The 12,349-nt window shown below is 43.2% G+C and overlaps 1 protein-coding gene across 1 annotated transcript in view; it reads right to left on the reverse strand.

Annotated features, from left to right (window-relative positions):
* Positions 1-12,349, reverse strand: part of megf8 (multiple EGF-like-domains 8) — a 69,244-nt gene that overhangs the window by 12,949 nt on the left and 43,946 nt on the right. Inside the window, exons 27-37 of the mRNA XM_061915059.1 lie at positions 10,915-11,165; positions 10,725-10,835; positions 10,542-10,660; positions 9,164-9,386; positions 8,751-9,086; positions 8,545-8,680; positions 8,237-8,468; positions 3,665-3,791; positions 3,386-3,596; positions 3,094-3,308; positions 2,833-3,028 (exon numbers count right to left, since the gene is read on the reverse strand). Coding sequence (XP_061771043.1) covers positions 2,833-3,028; positions 3,094-3,308; positions 3,386-3,596; positions 3,665-3,791; positions 8,237-8,468; positions 8,545-8,680; positions 8,751-9,086; positions 9,164-9,386; positions 10,542-10,660; positions 10,725-10,835; positions 10,915-11,165 — 2,157 coding nt within the window. The remainder of the gene's footprint in view (positions 1-2,832; positions 3,029-3,093; positions 3,309-3,385; positions 3,597-3,664; positions 3,792-8,236; positions 8,469-8,544; positions 8,681-8,750; positions 9,087-9,163; positions 9,387-10,541; positions 10,661-10,724; positions 10,836-10,914; positions 11,166-12,349) is intronic.

Below are 12,349 nucleotides of genomic sequence, written 5' to 3' on the forward strand. Positions count from 1 at the left end.
ACAAACATGAAAAGTCTAACAGATTACTCTTCATTCACAATTGAAGTTAAAAAGTGGCTTTGGAGCAATCAAAGCTGCTCACACGGTCACTAAGGCGGGCACTATGTTTGACAGATCAACTTAGACTTAGACAAACTTTAATGATCCACAAGGGAAATTGTTCAACACAGTAGCTTAGTTACAATGATGGAAAGTGTAAGGATGGAAAGGACAATGCAGGTATAAATAGACTAGGTATAGCAATGTAAAATATAACCTATCTGCGAATGTATACAATATATACAGCATACATTATATACAGGTATAATATGTCTATAACATATATACAATATATACCAAATGCTATGTACACTATCACAGTATATTTGGCAGCCCCAGCATAAAAAAGAGAGTAGGTCCAGCAGAAAAAAACTTTATGTGTATTATATTTATCCATGACAGCATTTCTGTTGTAAATCATGAGGTGTGTCTGTTAAAATCATGGTTGTTTTTACAAATGATGACAGATGTGAACAAGAGCATGTATTGTCTTTGTGTGATGTAAATGAGGTGTGGTTGTATTGTATATTAAGTATGTGTCCATGAAAGTGCATTTTATGACTTTTCCTAATTTGATTACATGCTATGGTATGATTTTGTTGTCATAATTTTATTGCATGGTTTTTGTATCCCTTTAATTTATGTAGCCAGGGACTGCAGATGGAAATGAGCTATTTAGCTATAATCTGGTACAGAACATATCTGTCTTTGAGTTTAAAGGCCTACTGAAAGCCACTACTAGCCACCACGCAGTCTGATAGTTTATATATCAATGATGAAATATTAACATTGCAACACATGCCAATACGGCCTTTTTAGTTTACTCAATTGCAATTTTAAATTTCCCGGGAGTTTCGTCTTGAAAACGTCGTGTAATGATGACGTGTTCGCAAGACGTCACAGGTTTTTAGGAAGTATGAGCGCTACGCGCACACACAGCTAAAAGTCGTCTGCTTTAACGGCATAATTACACAGTATTTTGGACATCTGTGTTGCTGAATCTTTTGCAATTTGTTCAATTAATATTGGAGAAGTCAAAGTAGCAAGATGGAGTTGGGAAGCTTTAGCCTTTAGCCACACAAACACACGGTGATTCTTTGTTTAAAATTCCTGGAGGTGAAAATTTACTATGGATCAGAACGCGGTCCAGCGAACATGAAACACGACCACATGTCAACCAGCAGGTTTCGGTAAGAAAATTGTGGTTAAAAAGTCGCTTCTTACCGGAGAAAAGCTGAGCTTGTGCCGTCCATAGCTGCCGTCGACTCCCCTGAGACACTGCGCGTCAACACACCCGTGGAGACACCCTTCCGACTATCAGGTAATATTAAACTCACTAAAACACTAGCAACACAATAGAAAGATAAGGGATTTCCCAGAATTAACCTAGTAAATTTGTTTAAAAACATCGGAATACAATGCAAACGCATTTTTTTTTTTTTTTTACTAGTCCGTCGCTATCTATATCCTCAAACACGAATCTTTCATCCTCGCTCAAATTAATGGGGAAATTGTCGTTTTCTCGGTCCGAATAGCTCTTTTTGTTGGAGGCTCCCATTATAAACAATGTGAATATGTGAGGAGCCATCAACATGTGACGTCATCGTCTGCGACTTCCGGTAGAGGCAGGGCTTTTGTCTTAGAACCGACAGTTGCGAATTTTTCGTGGATGTTCTCTACTAAATCCTTTCAGCAAAAATATGGCAATATCGCGAAATGATCAAGTATGACACATAGAATGGACCTGCTATCCCCGTTTAAATAAGAACATCTCATTTCAGTAGGCCTTTAATGTTTCTGTGCATTGTCCCTTCAAATAAAGACTAAACTATAAACCAGGGGTGGGCATTACGTCGATCGCGATCGACTGGTCGATCTCGGAGGGTGTGTCAGTCGATCTCAAGCCAGGCATTAAAAAATAGACATAAAAATGAGCAATCATCAATCATACCAAGACTTCACTTTCGTCAGTTGTTTGACATTCTCGGTACCCGAGGATCTTGTGAGATGACGCTGGCTGCTGCGAGCTCATATTTAAGAAAAAAATCACTAACAGGGCGGACGCAGAGAAACACATTTTATTTCTAGAGACTCCGTACCTACTGTCAAAACTCTAAAGACCGACTGCACAGTTCCTGTCTTCACCATAAAAGACCTGTTTCATCCTGCCTGTGCTAACAAAATAAGAGTCTCAGAAAGCTAGCGTGCACAACGGAGTTTGATGCCAATGTATTTCTACCCCGCCCTCAGCGACCGCTTTCACACTTGCTTGCCCTCCCGCACACTCACTGACGTCACTCACCTGCTGCCAGACATTAAAGGGCCACACACATATGCTACTCTCATAACAAAGTGTTTAAAAACGAGTATGCAAGTTGGACAAATGAGATGCCAAATCCAACCACTTTCATGTGGTATTGGACAGAATGGAGGACTTTTTTTTTCCTCCATTTGAAAATGCGGACTTTATCAGCACCACTGTCTGATTCCAATCAATGCAAGTCATCAGAATCAAATACACCAACTTATATTCTTGTCTTCATGAAAGAAAGGAATCTATGTGTGTTAAACATGCTTGTATTATCATTAAACACCATTAACTTGTTAACAAAAATGTCTCTTTCATAAATAAATAAATATAAATTATAAATAGGAATGAGGTAGATCTCGTCGACTTGGTCAATTGAAAAGTAGCTCGCCTGCAGAAAAAGCGTGAGCGCCCCTGCTATAAACTATAGTAAGCTAAACTATTAGTTACGATTAAATGTAAAACTTTAAATCAACTTTTCTTACCATTAAGTCCTCCTTGGAGGCAGTATCCCACCCCATTGGCACCCCGTGTCGCACACCAGCCACACTGGGGTCTGGCGATGCACAGGGAGCACTGGGTGAGCTGGGAGCACTGGGGAGAGCAGGAGTCACCACCCGAGAGAAGACGACCACACTGGCCCGCTTCACATCGCAGCTGAATGAAGGACGGACTCATGCACTGCAGACAAACAACACAAGAGTCGAGTGATGTCAGTCCAAACAACTCCGGTGTGGACATCTTACCTGCTGCAGAGCCATGCTCCACACACAGTGCTGCCAGCCCCCGTCAGAGCCTCTGGACCCCAGACACAGGCTGCAGTTAAGGAGGGTGTGGCAAGGGGGTGGGCACGGCAGCGGTGGCGAGGACTCCACCTGCATCGGTGAGACGTTAAGGAGGGCGTAGCTGAAGCAGGTCCAGTCGTATGTAGGGTTCACGCTCAGGATTCGCCGCGTCTCGCCTGGTGGAAATGACGAAAAAGGTCAGAGGGTGAGTGAGTTAAAAATAAAAATAAATACTCATATTACATGCCAGTACCTGTACGCTTGAACTGGCGTGTCCACATGCATTTGCCAGATGCTGTACACTTGGGGCAATCCGATGCCTCGCAGCTGGTTTCGGTGCAGTTGCTGGAGAGGAAGATCTCTCGCTGGTTGATGCGGCAGTCGTGCTCGGACGTGCAGCTCACAGAGCTGCTGATGCACGCCCCCTCCGGACAGTTGGTGCACCACTTGCATTGGAACGCGGGCTGCAAAAGACCCGAGTTAACACAGAGGAGCCAACGGGGTAATATTTACAATGCAGGGTGGGGACAACCTGTGATGGCGTGGAGAATGTTTTGGGATGTCGGGCGAGGCATTCACTGCAGGTCTTAAGTCTGCGGCACTGATCTGGCTGACGTGGGGTTGGAGAACAGGGCGACTGGCCAGATAAGCAGCCCATTCTAAAAGAAAGGGAGGACAGAATAATTAATAACATGACATTGTACACATTGCACACAACAGCATTTTTATTACAGTACATAAAGTCAAGGGACACTATTATGAAAAGGAAACTTGGACATCATTTAGAGCAGTCGATGTACAGCTTGTATAGCATTATATAGCATCTACTGAAAATGTGTCAATACACAAGAGTTATTGTCTAAATCAGTGGTTTTCAACCTTTTTTCAGTGATGTACCCCCTGTGAACATTTTTTTTGATTCAAGTACCCCCTAATCACAGCAAAGCATTTTTGGTTGAAAAAAAGAGATAAAGAAGCAAAATACTGCACTATGTCATAAGTTTCTGATTTATTAAATTGTATAACAGTGCAAAATATTGCTCATTTGTAGTGGTCTTTCTTGAACTATTTGGAAAAAAAGATATAAAAATAACTAAAAACTTGTTGAAAAATAACTAAGTGATTCAATTATGAATTAAAGCTGCAAGCAGCGTTGGTCGGGTCCGCTTTGGCTGCTGCCCCCGCCACTGAAGCCCTGGTCTAAGTTAGACCTACATAGAGGTTTTTGTTTCATGTCTCTACGACATTCCTAACAGCAGTTACAAGCAGTTTTGTCTGTGTTTTTTCTTAGGGGGCGCTAGAGTGCAATTTTGATATTTGGGGTTTGTTTTTTTATTAGATGGCAATTTTTGCCAGTGCTGATGTGTGTGTAAAATTTGGTGAGTTTTGAAGCATGTTGAAGGTGTGAAATTACAGCTCGGCTTTTCTGGATGTTGTTGATAAATGGCTTTTGCTTTGAATAGTAGAGCGTTAACTTGCACTTTGAAGCATTTTAAGGGGGTCAAATTACTGCTCAAAGAGGCAAAAATTGCATTTTTTAGGAAACTTTACGCAGGGGTTATTTGAAGGCGCGTAAAATCAAAACCGGAGCAGTACTCTAAGTGAGACCTACATAGAGGTTTTTGTTTCAGGTCTCTCCAACATTCCTACCGGAAGTTACAAGCAGTTTTGTCTATGATTTCTTCCTAGGAGCAGTTTTTTGTGTTTTATTCAAAAATTGTGCTAGAGCGCATTTTTGAGTTTTGGGGTTTTGTTTTTTTCATTAGATAGCAATTTTCGCCAGTCCTGATGTGTGTGCCAAGTTTGGTGAGTTTTGAAGCATTTTAAGGGGGTCAAATTACAGCTCAAAAAGGCAAAAAAAACATTTTTTGCCCCAGAAGTTAAAATTATGAAATCTAGGTCTAAGTCAGCCCTACATAGGAGTTTTTGTTTCATGTCTCTACGACATTGCTGACGGAAGTTACAAGCAGTCTGTTTTTTGTGTTTATCCTAGGGGGCGCTAGCGCGCAATTTTGATTTTTGGGGTTTGGTTGCTTAATAAGTTGGGAAGGTTTGCCATACCGACGTGTGTGTCAAATTTGGTGAGTTTTGAAGCATGTTAAGGGGGTCAAATTACAGCGCGTAGGTGCGGAATAATAATAATAAAGAATAATAATAATAATAATAATAATAAAACCTTACAGTTTCAATAGGGTCCTTTGGCCCATTCCAAAAGAACTCCTTTGGGAGTCCTTTTGCAATGGGCCTGGCGGACCCTAATAAAGATTTCTACACATAGAAGCAATCATCAACTTGAAGTGCCTTCTTTGGGGATTGTAATAGTGATCCATCTGGATTCTAGAACTTAATTCTAAACAATTCTTCACAAAAAAACAAAGCTTTAACATCAATATTTATAGAACATGTCCACAAAAAATGTAGCTGTCAACACTGAATATTGCATTGTTGCATTTTTTGTCACAGTTTATGAACTTACATTCATATTTTGTTGAGGTTTTATTCAATAAATATATTTATAAAGGATTTTTGAATTGTTGCTATTTTTAGAATATTTTAAAAAAATCTCACGTACCCCTTGGTATACCTTCAAGTACCCCCAGGGTACGCGTACCCCCATTTGAGAACCACTGCTCTAAACAGCTGAAAACACACGAGTAGCAAAATAATTGTGCTTTTTTCCTACAGTTAAGTATAGTGGCGGTAATGTTTTGTTATGTGTGGGTGCTGCCAACACTTGGGAGCTACTGTTCAATGAGGTACTGATAATAATAATTGCTGTGTGTTGAGTTAATTTCAGAGGACAGAAAATATATGCTGCTGTCCAAGCTGTACACTGAATACTCTAATTAAAGTTTTGTTTCTTTTTCATTGTCCTTTGAAAAATTAATATATAAATGTTGCTAAGATGTAAGTGTTGTAGACAGGGTACAAATGGGGTTCTTAACCTTTTTGATGGGCCCGACTTTTGCACTAGAGTGGCCTGGAGCCCACTCAAATATTAACACTAAATTATTAATCTTATTGTTTATTTTACTGTATTCAATAATCATATCTAAACTACTTACAGTTTAAAAGGATAAATATTGTCAAATTATATGAAACCAAGTGTCAATCACAATTATTATTGTCAAGGCAGCGGTCAGGCAGATTACCAAAATAAATGAGAAATGGTGAATGGACTTTTGCTCCTTTAAAGTACTCAAAGCACTTTGACACTATTTCCACATTCACACACTGATGGCGGGAGCTGCCATGCAAGGCCCTAACCACGACCCATCCGGAGCAAGGTTGAAGTGTCTTGCTCAAGGACACAACAGACGTGACGAGGATGGTAGAAGCTGGGGATCGAACCAGGAACCCACAAGTTACCGGCAAGGTGTTGCCGAGCCACACCGTCCCAAATATTAACCAAACATACTGGAAAAGAGGGCACTCAAGAAAACTGATGAAAATAAATGTACTGATAATTATCCATCCATCTATCGCTTGTCCCTTTTTGGGGTCGCTGGAGCCTATCTCATCTGCATTCGGGCGGAAGGCGGAGTACACCCTGGACAAGTTTCCATCTTCCACAGGGGCCAACACAGATAGACAGACAACAATCACGCTCACATTCACACACTAGGGCCAATTTAGTGTTGCCAATCAACCTATCCCCAGGTGCATGTTTTTGGAGGTGGGAGGAAGGCGGAGTACCCGGAGGGAACCCACGCAGTCACGGGGAGAACATGCAAACTCCATACAGAAAGATCCCGAGCCAGAAATTGAACTCAGGACTACTCAGGACCTTCATATTGTGAGGCGGATGCACTAACCCAGTGGTAGGGAACCTATGGCTCTAGAGCCAGATGTGGCTCTTTTGATGACTGCATCTGGCTCTCAGATAAATCTTAGCTGACATTGCTTAACGCGATAATTATGAATAATTTTGCTGGTAATCACAGTGCTAAAAATAACCAAACGAGCTATGCCGCCCAGTGTTGTCGACATCAAGCACAAAAGTGCACTTTGTTTTAAACTATTGTAGTGGCGTTCTGTACAAAAAGTGCACTTTAATTTAGTGTTGTTTTGATATGTGAGGGGCGGCATGGCGTAGTGGGTAGAGCGGCCGTGCCAGAAACCTGAGGGTTGCAGGTTCGCTTCCCACCAATTGACATCCAAAAATCGCTGCCGTTGTGTCCTTGGGCAGGACACTTCACCCTTGCCCCACTGGTGAATGAATGATGAATGAATGATTGGTGGTCGTAGGCGCAAACTGGCAGCCACTCTTCAGTCAGTCTACCCCAGGGCAGCTGTGGCTACAAATGTAGCTTACCACCACCAGGTGTGAATGAATGATGGGTTGCCACTTCTCTGTGAGCGCTTTGAGTATCTAACAATAGAAAAGTGCGATATAAATGTAACCCATTATTATTATTATTATTATTATGTCATCTTAGTGACATCATGCACAAAAGTGTACTCATAGCTTGTTAAAATGTCTCTGACAATCTTGCACTTTCTGTTTTGAAATGACATGAATGTTTGTGCCACTACTTAATAACTGTTTAATAAATACAGTTTTGGTCAATTGACTTAGTTGTGATTTCCCTCTCTGCATGAAGGTTTAAAAGTAGCATATATTAATGCAGTATGAAGAAGAATGTTTTAATGTAGACACAGAATCATCATACTGCTGTGTTTATATGTATCAAGTTTGCATGTCCTCCCCGTGAATGCGTGGGTTCCCTCCGGGTACTCCGGCTTCCTCCCACTTCCAAAGACATGCACCTGAGGATAGGTTGATTGGCAACACTAAATTGGCCCTAGTGTGTGAATGTGAGTGTGAATGTTGTCTGTCTATCTGTGTTGGCCCTGTGATGAGGTGGCGACTTGTCCAGGGTGTACCCCGCCTTCCGCCCGATTGTAGCTGAGATAGGCGCCAGCGCCCCCCGCGACCCCAAAAGGGAATAAGCGGTAGAAAAGGGATGGATGGAAGTGTTCATTCAAGGCTAAGGCAAAATATCGAGATATATATATCGTGTATCGTGATATAGCCTAAAAATATCGCCCAGCACTACTCTAGGGGTTAAAAAAACACTGGGGTACACTGTAGTCCAGTTACCTTTCAGCACTATCAGAAGACGCACAAGTGCCTCTGCACCAAACGCAGCTCCCGGTGGTAGTGTTGCAGGTCTCTGGTGTGGACATCACGGCGCAGGGGTCGGCGGGCACTGTTAAGTTAAGCAGGCGCCCTAAGGTGACGCCATTAAAGCCACCCGACAAGAACAGGCTACCTCCCAAGCTCGTCATGGCAAGAGACACCGAACGGTTGACTGGGTCTCCTATGGCAGAATCTGGGAGAAAGAGTTTGAGAGAGACATGGTAAAAAAATAGGACATCTGACAATGAATAGAGCCAAGATCCATATACCTGGTTGGATCCAGGTGTTACAGTTGATCTGGTACAAGGACACAGAGTTGCTGTAATCTTCTGCTTCGGTCCGTCCTCCAACAATGACCATGGTGTCTTTCATCAGGGCTGCAGCGTGGAAGAAACGCGATAAAGGCTGCAACAAGAAGAAAGCGGTTGACGATAATCGCTTGCACTATGACTTGGACGCGGTCAGGTTTTCTTACCTTATTACCCTGTGAGGGCACCAGGAGAGACCAGGTGAGGTTCGGGTAGTACAGGCTGTAAAGCTCTCCCGAGGGCTCCACGGCCTCCACGTGAAAACGGTAACCTCCAAACACGTAGACAGCGTCGGTCTGCTCGTGGTAAACAGCCGAGTGGCCGTATAAACCTGTAGGTGGCGTTCCGGTGTGGGGGGAAACGGTCCAGTTTCCAGTGTGAGGGCTGAACTCCAGCAGATGGTGGTTGAAGCCGTTCTCCGGAGAGTAACCTCCGATCAGGAGAACAGAGTTGTCCCGCCGTACTGTAAGCGTGTGGCCCGCCACAGGGGGCAGCACTGAGCTCTGCCATAGGATGAGAACATTTTGTTTGAAGTTAAAATATTCCACATTGAATAAGAATACATGTTTTTTTTTTCTACCTTGTGTTCTCTCCAGACTAAACTACTGAGGTTCAGACTCCAAGCGTCCATGGCGACTGAGTGCTGCGTGACACCGCCTACCACCAGCATGCAGTTGTGACTCACACCCATTTCATGACTGGTCAGCAGGGCGGCAGCGTGGTGATAGCGAGGGACAGGTGTGGAGCCCTCGTCTGCCGAGCTCGTCAACATTTGGGTCCAGCGGCGCTCGAAGACTGAATACCTAAAAGATGTTATACATCTTATACATGTTATACATACACATTAGGACAATTAATATATCCATCCATCGAGCCTATCTCAGCTGCATTTGGGCGGGAGGTGGGGTACACCCTGGAAAAGTAGCCACCTCATTACAGGGCCAACACAGATAGCCAGAGTGTTGCCAATCTAATTATCCCCAGGTGCATGTCTTTGGAGGTGGGAGGAAGCCGGACTACCCGGAGGGAACCCACGCAGTCACAGGGGAGAACATGCAAACTCCACACAGAAAGCCACCTAGAAAGCCATCGAACCCAAGACTTTCGTATTGTAAGGCACATGCACTTACCACTGTTCCACCTTGCTGCCCCTATATTGAACTAAACTTACTAAAAAAAAAAATTGGCCGCTGTAAATACTTTTACCATGATTGAAAACACCAAAAGTATAGCAGACCTTACATTTGCACAGCAGAAATGTAAGATTTAACACATTTCTTCTGTAAAATAATCCATCCATCCATTTCCTACCGCTTATTCCTTTTGGGGTCGCGGGGGGCGCTGGTGCTTATCTCAGCTACAATCGGGCGGAAGGCGGGGTACGCCCTGGACAAGTCGCCATCTCATCGTATATTATTTAATAGTGATAAAATTCATTTAAAAAAATAAAATTATCGTCCTGGGCAGCATGGTGGAACAGGGGTTAATACATGTGCCTCACAATACGAAGGTCCTGGGTTCAATTCCCGGGCTCAGCATCTTTGTGTATGGAGTTTGTATGTTCTCCCCGGGAATGCGTGGGTTCCCTAAGGGTACTCCGTCTTCCTCCCACCTCCAAAGACATGCACCTGGGGATAGGTTGATTGGCAACACTAAACGGTCCCTAGTGTGTGAATGTGAGCATGAATGTTGTTTTGGCCCTGCGATGAAGTGGCGACTTGTCCAGGGTGTACGCCGCCTTCCGCCCGAGTGCAGCTGGGATAGGCTCCAGCACCCCTCTTGACCCCAAAAGGAACAAGCGGTAGAAAATGGATGGATGGATGGAAAAGTCTCGTCCTACATAAATTCCTTACTTCTAATTGAGGCCTGGTAATTACTGCAAATAAGTCAATGGATGCTTCCGCTCATTATATAATACATGACAGTTTACACAATTTGACCTTGTGATGGTTGCTCACCTATAAATATTTCCTAAAATTCCCTCCGACAGAGAGAGTCCCCCATACATCCAAAGGTTGCCATGAGGTCCAGACACCAGAGAGTGTCCCATCCTGTGGAGGAACCTGTGGGCCTGGTTCTATGGGGTAAAAAGTGTGTTTGAATGCAAAAGTTGTGCCTTTGTTGTTGTAATTGTGTTGTACCACTGTCAGTTGCGTGTCCAGCAGGGTCTCCCAGACAAGGCTGTTGGAGTCGCGAGGCACAGAGCAGTCGGAGCCTGCCCAGTTCTTTGAGCACACACACACTCCGAGGGTCTAAGAATGCCATAATGTTTGAATGAGACATTGCCACTCTTTAATGACTTAAATTAAGTAACATTGTCATGCCGCTTACTATATTACAAGCTCCTCTTCCCTCTGCAACGCCGCAGTACTGGGGACACAATAGCCGATCGCAGTGGGGTCCTACATACCCTGGCGGGCACTGGCAGAGCCCGCCTTGGCACTGGGCGCCACCTGGACACGGAGGCGACCCCTCATCGCCCTCGTTAGAGCTGTGGCGACACCGCCGCACCCAGAAAGAGGCGTTGAAGCCTTGGGGCTTGCTGGACGACACGTTGGCCTCAAAGTAGACCGAGATCACACCTGGTAGGCAGAAGACGAGATGCAGCGATGTCAAGCTGTGATAAGATCTTTATTTAACCAGATCAGAAACCCATTGAGATCAAAATCTGTTTCACAAGGGTAACCTGGCCAAGAGCTCAGCAGCACATGTCACAGAGCAGTTTCAGAAAAGTCAAAAGTTTAGACATACATTTTAAAATGCATAAAAGGGAACTGTAAAACAATGAAAGAATTAAGATTTACACATTTTAAAAACACAGGCACTGTGCAAACATCTCTAGCTGTCTGTCCCTAAAGATTAAACGGAAGGCTTCAAATGGAAGTAGTTCAGAGAGCTTCAGTTTTGTTTGTAATGTCTTCAGTAACAAAGGGGCAGCAATGCTAAAATTTGTTTTGCCAAATTCAGTCCGTACCCGAGGAACCTTTTTGGCTGAGAGAGCCATGAAAGCCAAATATTCTAAAATGTATTTCCGTGAGAGCCGTATCATATTTTCAACAGTGAATACAACTGTCAGGTTCAAACACTGATGACATTTATTAAACAGACAAGAAGCAAGGAATTAAACAGAGACCGGATTCAATTTAGCTCAATGAGGAGAAACGCGTAGACCTGTACCCTTGTACAGTGTCGTCCCACGCTCTGACAAGAGAATTCTACGCCTCCTCTTTTATTTGGACTTTCCCTGATTACAACAACTAAATGCGTGCATCTCTTATTCTTTTTAATAACATTGTTATTCTGATGCTAACCAATAATAAATAAAATACTTTTGACCATTAATGCGACTTCTTGAACAGGCGCGGTAGGAACCGGATGGATGGATTAAAATGCATGACAATGTTTTATATTTTGAATGTTATTTTTGACACTGTGATTACCAGCTGAATTTTTAATTACTTATCGTGTAAAGTAACATCAGCTAAGATTTATCTGAGAGCCAGGTGCAGACATCAAAAGAGCCACATCTGGCTCTAGAGCCATAGGTTCCCTACCCCTGAGTTAAAGTATTGTTGGATTGTAATGCTTAAGAGATTATTTTCTTGGTAACGAAGTACACAAGTAGGGAGTCATTAAACCTAAGAGAGCCTTATAAATGATAGTCAGCCAATGTGTGTATCTGAATGCACTCAATGAATATTTGTTTGATTTCCCATACAGTTGACAGTGGTGGGTGAAACGGCGACAACCAGTAAAAAAATCTTAG

Source organism: Nerophis ophidion, linkage group LG11 (assembly GCF_033978795.1).
Source record: "Nerophis ophidion isolate RoL-2023_Sa linkage group LG11, RoL_Noph_v1.0, whole genome shotgun sequence".
NCBI lineage: Eukaryota > Metazoa > Chordata > Actinopteri > Syngnathiformes > Syngnathidae > Nerophis > Nerophis ophidion.